This window comes from Talpa occidentalis, unplaced genomic scaffold (assembly GCF_014898055.3).
Source record: "Talpa occidentalis isolate TD23 unplaced genomic scaffold, MPIMG_talOcc4v2.1 talOcc4.7, whole genome shotgun sequence".
Taxonomy (NCBI): Eukaryota; Metazoa; Chordata; class Mammalia; order Eulipotyphla; family Talpidae; genus Talpa; species Talpa occidentalis.
This window is the reverse complement of record NW_023605083.1, coordinates 134,628,289-134,643,201: the sequence shown is the minus strand read 5'-3', so window position 1 is coordinate 134,643,201 and position 14,913 is coordinate 134,628,289. Positions and strand designations below refer to the sequence as shown.

Sequence of the window (14,913 nt, the reverse complement as noted above, 5' to 3'; positions counted from 1 at the left end):
CCAGCAGCTTTAGTTCTTGTTTTTAAAATGCAGGGGCAGGGCCTCCCCGGTGGCGCAGCGGTTGAGCGCTGGGCTGCGAAGCTGCCCACAGCCTCTGCAGCGCCAGTTGGATCCCCAGTCGCCGGGCGAGGGTCCCACACGGCGCGCAGACCTCTCCTGCCGCCCGCTGCTCCCCTCAGCAGTGTGCTTCGGTCCTTCTGCCTGCTCTGCTCCCCGCTCTGGCTCTGGGGAATCCTCTCGCCCTCCCGCGCTTCTGACTGTACCCAGTGCTTGTATAAATAAATAAATAAATCTTAAAAAAAAAAAAAAAGGAAGGGGCAGCTAACTCCGCGTGTCCTTAAAGCAAGTGTCAGAGGACACGCCTGCGCCCGGGCCCCTGGCAGCCGCCGCTCGTGGATGCTGCCGACCTGGTGCGGCCAGAGCCGCGTCTGACGTGCTCAGACTGCTGATGGCCAGTCAGCCCTCTCCCGGCCCCCGCGTCCATCACCGTCTCCGGCTCTCGCCCCCGGCCATCTTTGATAGTTGGTCACACTTTGGGGTTCCTTCATCTTTACCTTCCAAGGCCCCCATGCGCTTACAGCTTGGGCTCCCGCGAGCTCCCGGTAGAGGCGGCTGCCCGCGTCCTGACACACCTCCCGCGCCTGCTGCCGGGGCCTTGCCGGCCCTGCCCTGAGCTGTCCCCTTGCTCGGCCCTCGCCGCGTCTTCCAGACTGAGGCCGGGCCTCGCCTCCCCGTGCCCCCGCCCCGGGCCTCTCGGGCCACCCTCGCTTCTCTCTGGGTCGCCCTCGTTTCCATGGAGGACTCCGAATCCCCCTCTGCTCTGCAGCCCTGTGCTCCGCTGACGCCTGTCCAGGGGTCTCCCCTCTCTGCTCCCTAGAGAGGCTTTGGGTTCAACTTGACTGCTCCCGCGTGCAGCTGCGCTGTGGGCTCCTCGCGAGGATGGCGCCTCGGGACACGCTGGCTTTTGGCGGGTGTGCCGGGCGGGGCGGGGCGGGGGCCTGCACGGGGCCTCTGTCCCCTCCGACTCCGGGCACAGAGCAGGCGTCCTTCCAAGAGCTTGTCCTTTTCTGCTGGGTCCCCTTCCGGCGCCTCCCAGCCTGAGTTTTCTTTCCCTCCCTCGTGGTCCTGCCTGTGGGGGCTCCTCCCCTTGTGTCCCCCCCGGGACTCGGGCTGGGCCCTCCCTGGGGGAGCGGAGGGAGGGGCACGGGGCGGCCCAGGTGTTGGAGCAGAAGAGTGCCTCCTCCAGGCCGCTGCCACCCCCCCCAGCCAGCTGGGTTCCCGGGGTGCACACGCACAGTCCTAGTGGGCTCCGCAGACACACAGCAGGGCCAGTGGCTGCGCCCTCTGCCTGGGGGGGTGTGACACCCCGCGGAGCCCCCGTTCTCTCTGCGGTTGAAGGCGCACGGGCGCACCCCCATCTCTGATGCAGCATCTGGGTGGATGCGCTCCGAGTTGGCAGAGCGAGACCCTCACTCTGAAAGTTGCCGCACGTGGCGCCGCCCGGGTGGCGGGGCGCAGGTTCTGAGCAGAGTGCCCACAGCAGGCTTCCCATCTGGGGGTGCACAGTGGTCTTGGGACGCGTCTTCCATGCTGCACACTGGTGTCCCGTGCCTGCCTGCGGCCTCCCCCCTTGCCTGCCGGGCTGCCGAGGCCCCAGCGTCAGCAGCGAGGCGCATCCTCACCCCATGGGCAGCTGCTGAAAAGCTGGACTGTGCCTTGCTCGCAAAGCTGCACTCTGGGGGCCCAGGTCAGGCTCCCGGACCTTGCACAGCGGCTCTGTCAAGGGCTCTCCTGGCCCAGACACAGCCAGGGCTGCTCCTTGAAGACTGGGGGCTGGGGGCCAGAGCCAGGGCTTGCGGGGACCTCACCGCTGGGGTCCAGCGGAGCTGTCCGGGGGCCTGGCTTCAGCTTCAGGTGGGTGCGCTCACCGGCCGGGTCCGCTCCTGCGCTGGGGTGGGGTTGTGGGGTGAGGCCACTGTGTCTCTGGTGGCGGGTGGGGGGCAGTCTCAGGACAGCTGGAGGGGGCTGGTGGGAGAGCCGCTCCAACAAGGGCCACGCGCCAGCTCCGCGTGGCCAGCCCTGTCCTGGGGACCCCGTCCCCCAGGCTTCGGGCCCGCGTGTCAGAGCCCCGTTTCACCTCCCAGCCGCCTCCCACCTGGGCCTTCCCTCCTCCCAAGTACTCCTTCCAGAGCTTTCCGCTGTGGTCTGAGCTCCAGCCACCTCCGGGAAGGCTGGCGGATGTGGGCGCCAGAGCCGGCCCCAGGGCCGCTGCCGAGCTGGGCTCCCGGCCTCTCCCCTGCCGTCCTTGTCCCGGGGCCTATTTATGTTCCTCTCGCTGACGCTGCCCTCGCCCTGCAGTTCCCAGCGACCTGACTGCAGAGGAGCGGCAGGAGCTGGAGAACATCCGGCGAAGGAAGCAGGAGCTGCTGGCCGACATCCAGGTGGGTGAGGGGGCGTGAGGGGGGGGAGGGATTTGAGGGGGGTTGCTTGAGGCGGGGTCTCTCACGAAGCGTCTTCTTGTGATTTCTCAATTTTTTACATTATTTTGGGGCTGTCTTCATTTTCATTGCTGTTTTGGGGGAGGGAGTCTGGGTCTCAGGCTTTGACTTGCTCTCTGTCCCCCCTCCCGCCACCCCGCGTCTGTTTTGCAGAGGCTGAGGGATGAGATAGCAGAAGTCACTAATGAAATTGAAAACTTGGGGTCCACGGAGGAAAGGTGAGCTGCCCCGCCAGGGCTCTGGTGGTGGGGCCTCCGCGGCAGCCCCGCACCGTTTCGTGGTCTGGCTTGGCCTGCCCGGCGTGCTCAGCAGCTGCGGCGTGACCTGGTGACCCTGGGCAGCGCAGCGCCTGCTCGGGGCTTCAGCACCGCTGAGAAGGCTGACTGCAGAGCACGGGGGCTGCTGAAAGCCTTATCCTGCCCTTAAATGCCTGTGTGGCCTGCACCTGATGGTTAGTGTGACAGTAAAGCTTGGGGGGCCCCTGGTGTGACCCCAGGCTGGCTCAGGAGAGGGTGCAGCAGAAAGCCACAGTGCGCAGAGACTAGAGGTGCTTCCTTCAGCTACAGGAAACTTAGTAACTGAGTTTTTTTTTTAAAGATTTATTTATTTATGCATACAAGATTCTGCATACAAGAGCTGGGGTGCAGGACAGAGTTGGGGGGTGAGAGGACTCTCCAGAGACAGAGTGGGAGAACAGGCAAATCTACTGAAACACACTGCTGAGGGGAGCAGCGGGGAGACAGGAGAGGTCTGCTGTGCCACGTGGGTCACTCCCTGGCTGGGGATCGGACCTCCATAGTGCTGAGACTTAATCCCTGCGCCACCAGGGAGGCCTGAAAATTTAGTTTTAAATGGGACCCCCCCCCCAGCCCAAAGGCCTGGCACAGCGTGTGGGCATCTCCGGCCCGCCCTGTCGGCGCCAAACCTGAGCCCGGCCCCGCAGGCCTGCTGGACGTCACGGCGAAGCTCCTGTCGTGGCGCCATGGGGCCGAGCTCGGTGGCTGCCACTCAACGCCAGTGGTGTCAGCTCTCTGACCTTCCATTTAAAAACCATAGCTTAAAAGAAGTGGATAAATTAGAGCTCATCAAAATTTAAAACCTCTACTCTGTGAAGAATGCCGTTAGGAGGGAGAAGTGGCCGGCAGCAGCTGCGGGAACTGGGCCGTGGAGGAGGCAGTTCAGGACGAAAGGCTGCTCGTTGGGCTGTCGGACGCCACGGGGCCGTGCAGGCCAACCCAGGCCAGAGCAAGGAGACGCCGGCCCAGGCCCCCGCAGCTGTCGGGCCAAAGGATGCTGCCCTCCGGGAGGGGCCAACACGGGTCCCTGCGGACCAGCGGTGTGGGCAGGGGTCTGGGTCTGTCAAAGCTTCATGGCCCCTCAGCGCTGGAGTGACTCTGGCTATTTTACAGGAAAAACATGCAGAGGAACAAGCAGGTGGCCATGGGCAGGAAGAAATTCAACATGGACCCTAAAAAGGTCAGTGGGAGGCCGTCTCCCGGGCCCGGCAGGCTCGTGGCAGCGCGTGGGCCTGGCGCCGCCCAGGGCGAGCAGGCCTGGACCGGGTCCTCCTTCAGGACGGGGTGACACGTGCCAGCGCCGCGGCCACATAGTGAATCACAGGGAAGGGGCTTTAACTGTGTCCTGCGTGGGAGCGGGTGGGGGTCGCTGGCCAGAGCACCCACCCTGTCGCCTCTGCTGGCTCACTGGGCTCTGGGCTGTCCTCTTCCAGGGGATCCAGTTCTTAATCGAGAACGACCTGCTGAAGAACACCTGTGAAGACATCGCCCAGTTCCTGTGCAAAGGTGAAGGGCTCAACAAGACAGCCATCGGCGACTACCTGGGGGAGAGGTGAGCTCGCGGGCGTGTCTGCCGGGCAGGCTGGTCAGGAGGCGGCATTCCGGAGGGAGCTGTCCTGGGGGGGGCCGTGCTGGGCACAGCAGAATTGCTGGCATGCGGGCATGGGCACGGCTCACCCGGGCTGGGCTGGGTGGCCCTTCTGGTCCCTGGGCCTCGCCGGCGCAGCTGCCAGGCAGGCCGGGGCCACCCTGGGCGCTGGTGCCTGAGGTCTGCTTCCGCCTCCTCACGTCCTGTGTTGTTCTCGACAGGGATGAGTTTAACATCCAGGTCCTACACGCGTTTGTGGAGCTGCACGAGTTCACCGACCTCAACCTCGTCCAGGCCTTACGGTGGGTGCTCGGGCGGCGCATGCTGGGCGGGTCGGTCTCCGGTCAGGTCCTGTGCAGACGCCCGCCCTGAGTCACACCTGTCTGCCCCACACAGGCAGTTCCTGTGGAGCTTCCGGCTGCCAGGAGAGGCGCAGAAGATCGACCGCATGATGGAGGCGTTCGCCCAGCGGTACTGCCAGTGCAACCACGGCGTGTTCCAGTCCACGGGTGCGCGACGCCGTCCTGGGGGTGCTGCTCGCATGCGGGTCTTCCTGTGCCCGCAGGACTTCTAAGGCCGAGGGCTGATGTCTGGAGCCTTGATGTAAACGGTGTTTACGCAGCAGAGAGGGGGCCGGGCCCCAGAGCCCAGCAGTGGGGAGGGGCCTCTGAGGCGTGAGCCCTGGGAAGGTGCCCTTCAGATCAGCAGAGAAGCAGGAGGGAAGCGACATCGGATTCCGCTTCGGGGCCAGAGGGCTGTGGACACGTGGGCGTGCGGGACGTGCAGCGGCTGCGGGTGGTGTAGGGCTGTGTCTGCCCCTTTGGGTCACGTTACTCTTGGGGCCGCTAGTGGCTGCCTGTTCACACCCGACGTGGCAGGTCTCGGACCCTTTGCTCTCCCCGGAGCGCGGGTCTCGGCCGGTGTTTCCAGTGGCAGCCGCAGACCGTGGCTTCCCTTGGTCACCTCCATAGATACTTGTTACGTCCTCTCGTTCGCCATCATCATGCTGAACACCAGCCTGCACAACCCCAACGTCAAGGACAAGCCCACGGTGGAGAGGTTCATCGCCATGAACCGGGGCATCAACGACGGGGGTGACCTGCCAGAGGAGCTGCTCCGGGTACGTGCCACCCCCCGCCCCCCGTGCCTACACCTGCCTGAGAGGGCCCTGCCCGCCCCCCTCCGCACCCCCTGCCAAGCCCACCTGAGTCCGAGCCACGACGTGACCCCAGTGCCAGGCTGGCAGGGAGGCCCAGCCAAGGGCTCGGGAAGGGGAGCAGCTTAGAAGTCTGAAGCCGAGGCGAGGGCCAGGTCCACCACGGTCACCCCACACCCCTCTGCCCCTCCGAGCTGCCCCAGCCTGGCGGGTGCTCGGTGGGTGCCTGGGAGGGCGGGAGGGGGAGAGGCTCTCAGAGCCGGACGGTGTCCTCTCCCACCTCAGAACCTGTACGAGAGCATCAAAAACGAGCCCTTTAAGATCCCGGAGGACGACGGCAACGACCTCACGCACACCTTCTTCAACCCGGACCGCGAGGGCTGGCTGCTGAAACTCGGTGAGCCTGCCCGGCCAGGGCCGCGCGGCCTCCGGGCCCCTGGGCACCGGTCAGTGGTTTGTCCCGAGGCCCCCTCCAGGGGAAGTGGACGCACAGGCCGTCCTGGGCGCCCGGGCGAGAGGCGCCCCTCTCCACCGTGAGGCTGCCCGGGTCTGCGCCACCTTCCCGGGGCAGGTCCCCGCGGCTGGCCTCCCGCCCGCCCCCGGGCGACGCCCTCCCTGCCTCCTCGCATCACCCACTCGCCTGGCTCAAGGCCGCATGCATGGCAAGCCTGGGCCCGGCTGCAGCCCACGCGCTCCCTCTCCCTCTCGGGCACCGGGCTCCCCCAGGCCATCCGTCCCACTCACGCTCTGCTCGTTCAGGAAGAATTCCTTCCCTTCCCTGTGCCGCAGTGAGCTCCTGTTGCCACGTCCGCGGCCCTGCCTTACGGGGAGGCCCCCCAGCAGGCCATGGCCGGCTGCCTGCGCGGGCGCTCCCTGCCCCAGGCCTGTCGCCTTCTGCCTTGAGTGGGGCGCCCCCACTGCTGGGCGGTGTTGCTTAGGTCCCCAGCCACCCCACGGCAGCCGCAGGGAGACAGCCAGGCTCTGTCCTGCTGGCCCTTCCTGGTGCGTGCGGAAGCGTGCGAGGAGCGACGCGAACTGTTTCCTTGTGGAAGCGTCCCCCGCGCTCCGCTGACCGCCCGGGCGCCCTCACCAGTGCTCCTCACAGCGCCCCGCACTCAGCCCTAGCGCCCCCGAGCAGACAGGCCATTGTCTCAGGGCCCTGCCGTGACCGGCCCCAAAGGCGGCCGGGCCAGCAGTCTGACCTGGAAGCCTGTGCGGGCACTCGTGTCATGGTGCCAGCGTGGATCGGCCCTGGGTGCCCAGCACCGCGCTGACCACCGGCCGCCAGATGAGAGCCGCGCACTGGTAATCGGCTTCTTGCTTGGAATGACCGCGGGCCCGAGGCGCCCGCATCTTTGAAGGGAAGATCAGACTGAGTGGGACGTGTGCTGCGGGCGGGTCCGCAGCTGTGTGTCGTGTCTGTCTGCACACACCTGGGAGTGTGCCCTGGGCGTGCGCGTCCCGGCAGCCCGAAAAGTGGCAGCATCTGGACCAGACACTTGGCGAGCCCCAAAGCAGCTCTGCCCTCCTTGCCGGGCTCTGGGTGCGCTGACCAGCACCAGCCCAGGGAGTGGGCAGGGGGGCAGGGCCTCCCTGCTGTCCTCGGGGGGCCAGGGCGGGCGGGGGAGGCCCTGCTCGCCCGCCACGTGGTGCCCCTGCCCCCTGCTCCGCGCCAGGCCCCCTCTCAGGCAGGCAGGAGTGACTGATGCGTCCCACTTGAAGCTTGAGGAGGGGGTTTAATTTCGTTGTTTTAATTTTCTTTTTTCCCTCATTTGTATGTTTCCATGATTTTGGCTCCTTTTCCTTGTCCCAAACGCCAGGAGGTATGTAATCCCCTCGCCCGCCGCTCGCTCTGCCAGGCCACTGCTCAGCGTTTTCTTATTTGTTCTTTTTGGTTATTTTGTTTTCAATTGCTGGTGGTAGTGTCACTGCTGCTTCTAACCACGGAACAGTCCCTAGGGAACTGGTCAGGACCGGGGTGCAGCGTCCCTTTAGGAGAAGCAATAGCTGACAGACCGCTGGTCCCCAGACGCGGAGTGCGGGACGGCAGGGGACGCAGACACTCGCCCCTGAATTTCTCTTGGCGTTTCTGGCCAGGGAATGTGCTCGATTGTCGAGTTCAAATTGGCCCCTGAGCCCCACCTGATGGAAAGTGATTCCTGGGGTGGGGGCCGGGGAGGCTTCACCTCCCAAAGCCCAGTGCCCCCCAGGTGCCAGGGCAGGAAGCAGACCAGGGCCAGAATCAGCCTGGGTCGGACACTGGCCTTTGCGTGACCAAGGGAAATGGTGTTTGCTAAACTCACGGTCCAAGAATGTTTGAAAAAAGAGATGAAACCCGGAGGCCCCTCGGAGGCTCTTGGTCCACTCTCCGGGCGTGGGGACGGCAGCCCGGAGGCCTCGAGCTTGCTGTTCTGTGTGGTTTTCTCCCAGCTCTTTCTCGATGGGCCTTAGCCATGCCGCTGGCGGCCACTGTCCCCTGCTGGTTTGGGGAGGCACGTTTCCGGGTGTAGGAGCCCCCCCAGGTCTGCCCGGACACTGCCTGAGCTGAGCTCACTCAGGAAGCCTCCCCAGATGTCTGCATGCACAGAAGCGTCTTGGGGACCTGTCAGGTCGTCCAGGGCAGCTGGCCGTCCCCGTGAGGGTCAGAGAAGGCGGGTGGCCCTGAGTTCCACAGGGACTGTCCTAGGCGCCATTGGTCTGTCTGCTCGTTCCATGTCTGTCTTTCTCTCAACGCGAGGCCCCGGGACCGCAGCGCGGCCTCCGGCGGGGGCTCTGCCACGCTAGACGGCAGGAAATGGCCAGTCTCCGCGGTCAGGAATGCCGCCAGCTTGGCTTTTCTCCTAGACCTTTCCCATCTTCTTCCTCTTGCCATCTGACCCTTTCCACGACCCTGAGTGCTGCCCGGGGTCCTGGGGGGAGCGCATGGTGGGGCGGCATGGGGTGACTGTCCTTGTGTGCCGAGCCCTGTGTGGGGGCGGGGCCCGGAGAGCCAGCCGCTGAGCCCCGGAGGGCGCCCGGCCCAGGCCCACCCAGATCGCGTCTCCTCACCGCCTGCTTGTGCACGGCGCTCCCCAGCCGCAGCCCCCGCACGCCGCAGGGGCCGGGGCAAGTGCCGAGGGGGTGGCCGCGTCGCTGTGAGGGAGAGAGCCTTGAGGGGCGCCAGGCGGGCGGGCAGCACAGAGCCTCCCACGCGAGCCCCCCCAGTGTGAGTGCCCCCCATGAGAGCTGGCGCCCAGGCCCTGGCCCCGGCCTGACCCGGGCCGCTCTCGGCCCCACTCGAGGTGGGGTGGACAGGCGCTGCCTGCTCCGAGGCGTGGCTCCTCCCAGAGCGTGGAGACGAGCCTCTCCCCTGTAAGGGGGTGTGAGGAAGGGTCCCTAAGACGCCCCGCGTTCCCCAGCCACATCTGGGTCAGATCAGAGAGCGGCCCTTGAGCTGGCGTCAGAGAGGACAGGCGGGGAGGCGCTCGGCCAGGGCCAGAGCAGGACGTGGTCAGGCTCCCCACGCCCTTGTCCATCGGCCTGGCGCACAGCCCCTCGGCAGCTCTTCTCGGAGAGATGCGAGAGGGTCGGGGGAAGCCCCGGCTCTGCCCGCTTGGTGCCCTCCAGCCCTGGCCTGCCCGCTTCTCTGCCATGAGCTTTGGGAGAGCCCAGAGGGGACGCCGGGGCAGCCCTCTGCTCCCCGGGGGGGTGTGGGTGCCGAGCGCTGGCCGAGGCCTGAGAGCGGGCGGGCGCCAAACCCACGGGAGTTTGAGTTCTGGAGAACCGGGTCAGACCGTGAGGGATGGAAACGGCTGTCTCCTTCCTCTTCTCCCCCCACCCTCACGAGCCCCCCATGGCCTGCGCTGGCCGACCTGGCAGGGGCACCTTGGTGGGGCGGCCCCTCCCGCCAGGCACACGGCTCTGCTGGCCCTCCCTCGCCCAGCCGGACGGCCGCGGGTCCCTGCCCCTCCGCCCGCCCCGCCCGGCTTGCTTGCTCTGCCTGCGCACCCCCGCCCAGCGCTGCTCCCCTGGGAGCCGTGTCGCGTCCCGGGGCGTGTCTGTGGGTCTGGCACCCCAGCCCGGGCATGTGCTGCCGTTGTGTCTGGTCGAATGCCCCATCCTCTTGCCCTGCAGGCGGCAGGGTGAAGACGTGGAAGAGGCGCTGGTTCATCCTGACCGACAACTGCCTGTACTACTTCGAGTACACGACGGTGAGCCCTGGCGGCGGCGGCGCAGGGTCGGCTGGCTTGGGCCGTGCTCCGGGGCCGGAGGAGGGTGTGAGCCCAGGGGACCGAGGGGCCGGGTCTCGGCCTGGGGTACCCGAGGTGAGGCGGGGTCCGGCCACCAGCCCCCCTCCACTTCTAGACAGAACATGGGAGGGGGCCACGCCACGAGCCTTAGGGACGCACAGGAGCCGGGAGTGTCCCCGCTGGGGCGAGGAGTTGGCCCCCGACCTGCGGCGGGCGGGGCAGGCTCTGGCCATCTGGATCCGAGCGGCTGGCGCTGCCAGGAGGAGAAACAAGAGGGGAGGAGTCTCCTGAGGGCGTTTGGGGTTTTTGCGGCGGGACGTGGTCTTACCCTGTGGGAGTCTTCCTGGTTCTCGCGCGCGGGAAGGAGTCACGATGCAGACGCGCCACGCACTTGTCCTCGTGGTACGTGGCCCATGAGGCTAAGAGTCACGGGCTGAGGCTCTTTGAAGCCCCTGACACAGCAGCTAAGGAGGCCGGCAGATGGTGGCCAGCGAGAGGCTGGACTCGCCCCTGCCAGGCTGCTGGGGCGCGAGAGCGGGGCAGTCCCGCAGCCGCCCAAAGGCTCGTCCTGGGGTGAGGCAGGCACCGGGGCTGGGATGGCTTTTGTTCTCCAGCCCGGTCTTCAGCCAGGTCCAGGTGCTGACCCCCTGAGTGCCCAGGCTGGGAAGTGGCTTTCTGGTCAGCGCAGAGCATGGTGGCTCTCGGACGGAATGAGAGCCCTGCGCGGGGACGGGCCGGAAGCAGGTGGCCGCTCCTGCCTGCGCCAGCCGGTCCCTGGAGTGTCCTGGGGTGAAGATGCCCTTGGGGGTCTTCCACGTGGTCCTCCCTGGCGGGGAGCAAAGTGCTGGTGGAAATGAGTTGGAAAAGCTGCACCCTAATAAGGAACAGGGTGAGCAAGGTCAGGAAACATCAACAGGCGCCAGGAGGGAGCTGGGGCCCTGCCCCCAGCCCGGCCCCCGCCCAGGGCGCTGCCCCCAGCCCGGGCCCCACACACCCTCCCCTGGAGAAGCAGGCTGCGCCGGGGCTCGCGTCCTCTGGTCAGGAGTGCTGGTCTGCCACGGGCAGAGATCGGCGGGCGGGAAGGTGGACGGAGACAACGGCTCGCGGCTTAGGTAAAGCACCGACTGCACGTTCAGCTCGGAAAACCTTCCGTGGAGGCTGAGCCACGAACGCCACCCCCAGGGGGGCGGAAGCACCGTGACCTGATGGGGTGTCGACGGTGGAGGAGCACGCTGGAGCTGGGGGCGGGCAGGTGGGCGGTGGAGGTGGACAGAACACGAGCTTCCCAGCCCTGAGGGAGCTTCCGACAGATGAGAACCCAAACCGTGTTTAGCCTGGAGCTGTAGCCATAGAAACGGGGCGTCTTCTGGCCAGTAAGTCAGAGCTCTGAGGAGCGGGACCGCTCAGAACGGGACAGACTTGGGAGATTGCACCTGAAAAAGACCAGCGCCGAGACCCCCGGGAAGGCCGGCAGGTGGGGAGGGCAGGCGGGACGGTCATGTGTGCCCGCAATCCAAAGAAGTGACTTCCCTGGAAGGAGGCGCGCCCCAGAATCTGCACCCTGAGGAGCGCGGGCTTCCAGGGGCGCCCGTCCCGAGGTCTAGTGCCCAGGCAAATGCAGCCGAGCTGCTGAGCTGGAGCGAGTGGCCGTCGGGGCTGGATGGGGAGGAGAGGGGGCGAGGCCGGAGGTCGCCCTGGTAGGGCCGGAGCCACTGTTGCTGGGACGGAAGCACTGGGAGAGGCAGGATGGGGTGGTGGCCTGGTGGGGGCATGTTTGGCCCTGGACGGGAGTTTAGGTGCCTTTCTAGGAGCTTTCTAGGTGGAGCTGGCAGGTGGGCAGTGCCCGTCCAGGGGAACATAAGGGAGGAGACAGTGAGGGAAGGCGATGCGTGGCCTCTTCCCCAACGCAGTGGCCTTGGGCCACCGCCGGCGAGATTCGGCTCTCAGGTTTCTGATATCAGCAGAGGCCAGAGGGTGGCCAGGCAGGGACAGGGGTGTCTCCAAGTGACAGGCGTCTGCGGGGCCCCTGGGAGTGGCCCCACCACGTACGCTGCCCTGGCAAAGGCCTGGGGTGGCAGGCAGGGGTCTGGTGGTGGCCCCTGTGCAGCTCTCACCCCGTTCTTGTTTTAGAGGATGAGGTGTGGGCCCTGGGGCCGGCTGGCCTTGGTCTGGGGGACGGCAGAGAAGGGAGGTGGGGTCTGGGGGGGCCCATGCTTGCAGACCAAGCAAGGAGCCTCTGTCCAACCTGCAGGACAAGGAGCCCCGTGGGATCATCCCCTTGGAGAACCTGAGCATCCGGGAGGTGGAGGACTCCAAGAAGCCAGTGAGTGCCGGGCAGACGCGTGGGGGGCCGTGGGGTGGGGAGTGGTTCTCTGGGGAGACGTGAGGTTGCAGGTTCCCCTGCTGCGCTGACGAGCGCTGGCCTCTAATCTTGCCTGGCTTTTAAAGTTGTCTTTAGCGTCGAAGCCCAAGGCGAGCCCCGTGACCTCGCCTCCCGCCCACCTGCTGTGCCGGCCGCCCCGGCTGGAGAGTGGCGCCTGCCGTGGGGCCCCGGCCTTGGAACGCTGGAGTGTCGCCGGCCTGGCTGCGGACGCCGGGCCCTCGAGGGTGCCGCGCCGTGTCGGGAGGCCGTGTCGGGGTGACAGTTTGGCTGAAAGGCTTGTTGATACGTAGTTTAAATTCTCCAGAATTCTGCCGTAAGGGTCTTCTCTCGCTGGGAGAAAACATCTCCCGTGTTTCATGGAGGTCAGAATAGAGAGGCTTTGGAAGATAAGTCGCCTTTTCAGCCTTTCTGAAAACAGCAGTTTTTAGATCTCAGCCTCCTCCCTCTCTTTTAATTTCCAGAACTGCTTTGAGCTTTATATCCCCGACAATAAAGACCAAGTGATCAAGGCCTGTAAGACGGAGGCGGACGGGCGGGTGGTGGAAGGCAACCACACGGTCTACCGCATCTCGGCCCCGACGCCCGAGGAGCAGGAGGAGTGGATGAAGTGCATCAAGTGAGCGGCCGCCCTGGGGAGCCGTGACCCCAGCGCCCCCCGTGCCTCGCCTGCTTCCCACCGCAGCCCTAGAGGACACCCGAGCCTAGGCTCCCGGGCACCGCTGGCCCGTCGTGGGCCTCGGGACGCGCCTGCAGACTGGTGTGGCCTGTGTGGTGGGTCTTGTCCACTAGGCCATGACCCAAGGGGCCGTGGCGTCTCTGCCCCGTCTCCTGGTGTCTCTGCCGGGGCTCAGGGAGCAGAGGCGGGAGGGGGGCTGACGCAGGCAGAGGCAGCACCTTGTTGTCACAAAATCACCCCTGAGCGGAGCAGTGAGGAGAGACAAACCCAGACAGCAGGCAGCTATGGGGTCAGGCTCCCTGCCCAGCCCTGGCCTGCTGCCCCGGTGGCCCTCGGGGCTGCTGAGGGCTCAGTGTGTGCGTGCCAGGGCCTGGCTCGGCCCCCGCAACACGGGCGCCCCAGGGCGGCGGCGTTTGGCTCTCCAGTCCCGTGACTCAGCACAGCATGGGAGCAGACGGGGACGCTGAGGCACAGTGCGGACTTAGGTTGTCCAGACCGCAGAGGTGGTGCTGGTCTTCAGGCCCAGGCAGCTGGACTCGAGAAGCTGGGCTCCTGCGGCCGAGGGCTGCGTGGTCTCCTCTCACCCTCTGGAGCGGGCCGCCATCGTCCCGGCAGTTAGGCCAGCCTGGGAGAGAGTGTGCTGTTCTTGCCCTGAACTTAACTGGCTCTTAGGAAACGGGCAGTAACACCCCAGGCCACCTCGCGCATGCGCGTGGCTCCCTCGGTGTGGCTGAAGGGGTGGCCCCGGGCCGGCCTCCACGCGGGTGACGGTCAGGGTGGAGGGTGCGGGGGCCCCTCCGCCCTGTCCTCAGCCGCCTCCCCCTGTGTTCCAGGGCGGCCATCAGCAGGGACCCTTTCTACGAGATGCTGGCTGCACGGAAGAAGAAGGTCTCGTCCACGAAGAGACACTGAGTCCCCGCGGGAGCAGAGCTGTGTGCCCGCAGGCCCTTCCGTGCCCGAGCTCGGCAGAGAGGGCCGCAAGCGGGTGGTCCTGCCGGCGGCGTCCGGCCCCTGGACCCCGGCCCCCGGCCCCCGGCTTCAGCTTTGCTATTAGTTTTAGGTGGGAGGGGCGCGCGCGGGGAGAGGTCTGGGCCTCCACTCTCAGGCACAGTCCCGGCCCCACGACCCGGCTCCTCCTGCGGGTGTTTCCTGTGGAGACGCCTCGGCCCTGCACCAGAGACGCGCGCCCAGAGCTGCTCTGTGCTGACAGAGGTGGAATGGAAGAGAAGCCACGTACTGGAAAGATATATTTTTGATTTTTAGCAAAAAAGAAAAAGGTAAAGCCGAGCTGCTGGCTGCACCGCCCTGGTCGCCGGCCCGGCCAGAGCCTCCCGCACCCCAGGCGCACACCCTGGGGTGTCGGCGTGGGGGGGCAGCCCGCAGGGGCCTGGGGCCACTGGGCGGGCAGGGCCGGGCGCCAGGACAGGGGAACCGACGACACGTGGGTTTCTTTCTCTTTCAAAATTCACTGCTGTTGGGCTTTAGGACAGAAAGTCAGCCTTTTCCTTGAGCTACGTATACCGAGTAACCAAAACTGTGAGGGGCAATCCCGAGAGATTCTGGGATGACCTGCTATTTTTATTTGGCTTTCTTCTCCCCAAACCCCGTCCTCGTTTTAGAGGGTGGGGCAGGTCTGACCCGGCCCCTCGGGCTTCAGCTTTTCTGCCTCAGAACTGGCGCTTCACTGGCCCGCCCGCCCCCGCCTGGGCCGGCCTGCTGCGGGGCGGGTGCCGCGGGAAGACCCACCTCGCCTGCGGGGAGGGGCGAGCACCCGTCCTCCCTCCGCGTTCTCTCAGGGACTCTCGGCCCCTGGCCTCGCCAGGGCCGGCAGGCCAGTCCGGGTGAGCAGGGGCCCGGGCCGTCGCCCTGGGCAGGAGCTGCCTCGAGGAAGAAGGTGGACGAGCCGCTGGTCCCCCAGGGCAGCGGGACCCCAGCTCCGCGCATTTCTGGGAATAGCTGCTGTGCAAGTGCCCGGGGGTGCGCCCCTCTGGGCCCCCCTCGGGCAGGTCCTGTCTGGAGCGGCTCCAGGCATTTGTGGTCAGAGCTTGAGAAGGTGACAGGGGAGGCCCAGGCTGGAGGCCCGGGGG

General features: G+C 66.4%; 1 protein-coding gene across 3 annotated transcripts in view; it reads left to right on the top strand.

Moving 5' to 3' along the window:
• CYTH1 (cytohesin 1) overlaps nt 1–14,913 on the top strand; it is a 34,065-nt gene extending 19,152 nt beyond the window's left edge. For all 3 annotated transcript variants that reach the window (XM_054688931.1, XM_037492022.2, XM_054688932.1), the window contains exons 2-13: nt 2,359–2,441; nt 2,652–2,716; nt 3,908–3,974; nt 4,228–4,346; nt 4,604–4,684; nt 4,779–4,891; nt 5,354–5,502; nt 5,824–5,935; nt 9,652–9,728; nt 12,019–12,090; nt 12,612–12,766; nt 13,660–14,913. In XM_054688931.1, coding sequence (XP_054544906.1) covers nt 2,359–2,441; nt 2,652–2,716; nt 3,908–3,974; nt 4,228–4,346; nt 4,604–4,684; nt 4,779–4,891; nt 5,354–5,502; nt 5,824–5,935; nt 9,652–9,728; nt 12,019–12,090; nt 12,612–12,766; nt 13,660–13,738 — 1,172 coding nt within the window. In that variant the 3' untranslated portion in view covers nt 13,739–14,913. The remainder of the gene's footprint in view (nt 1–2,358; nt 2,442–2,651; nt 2,717–3,907; nt 3,975–4,227; nt 4,347–4,603; nt 4,685–4,778; nt 4,892–5,353; nt 5,503–5,823; nt 5,936–9,651; nt 9,729–12,018; nt 12,091–12,611; nt 12,767–13,659) is intronic.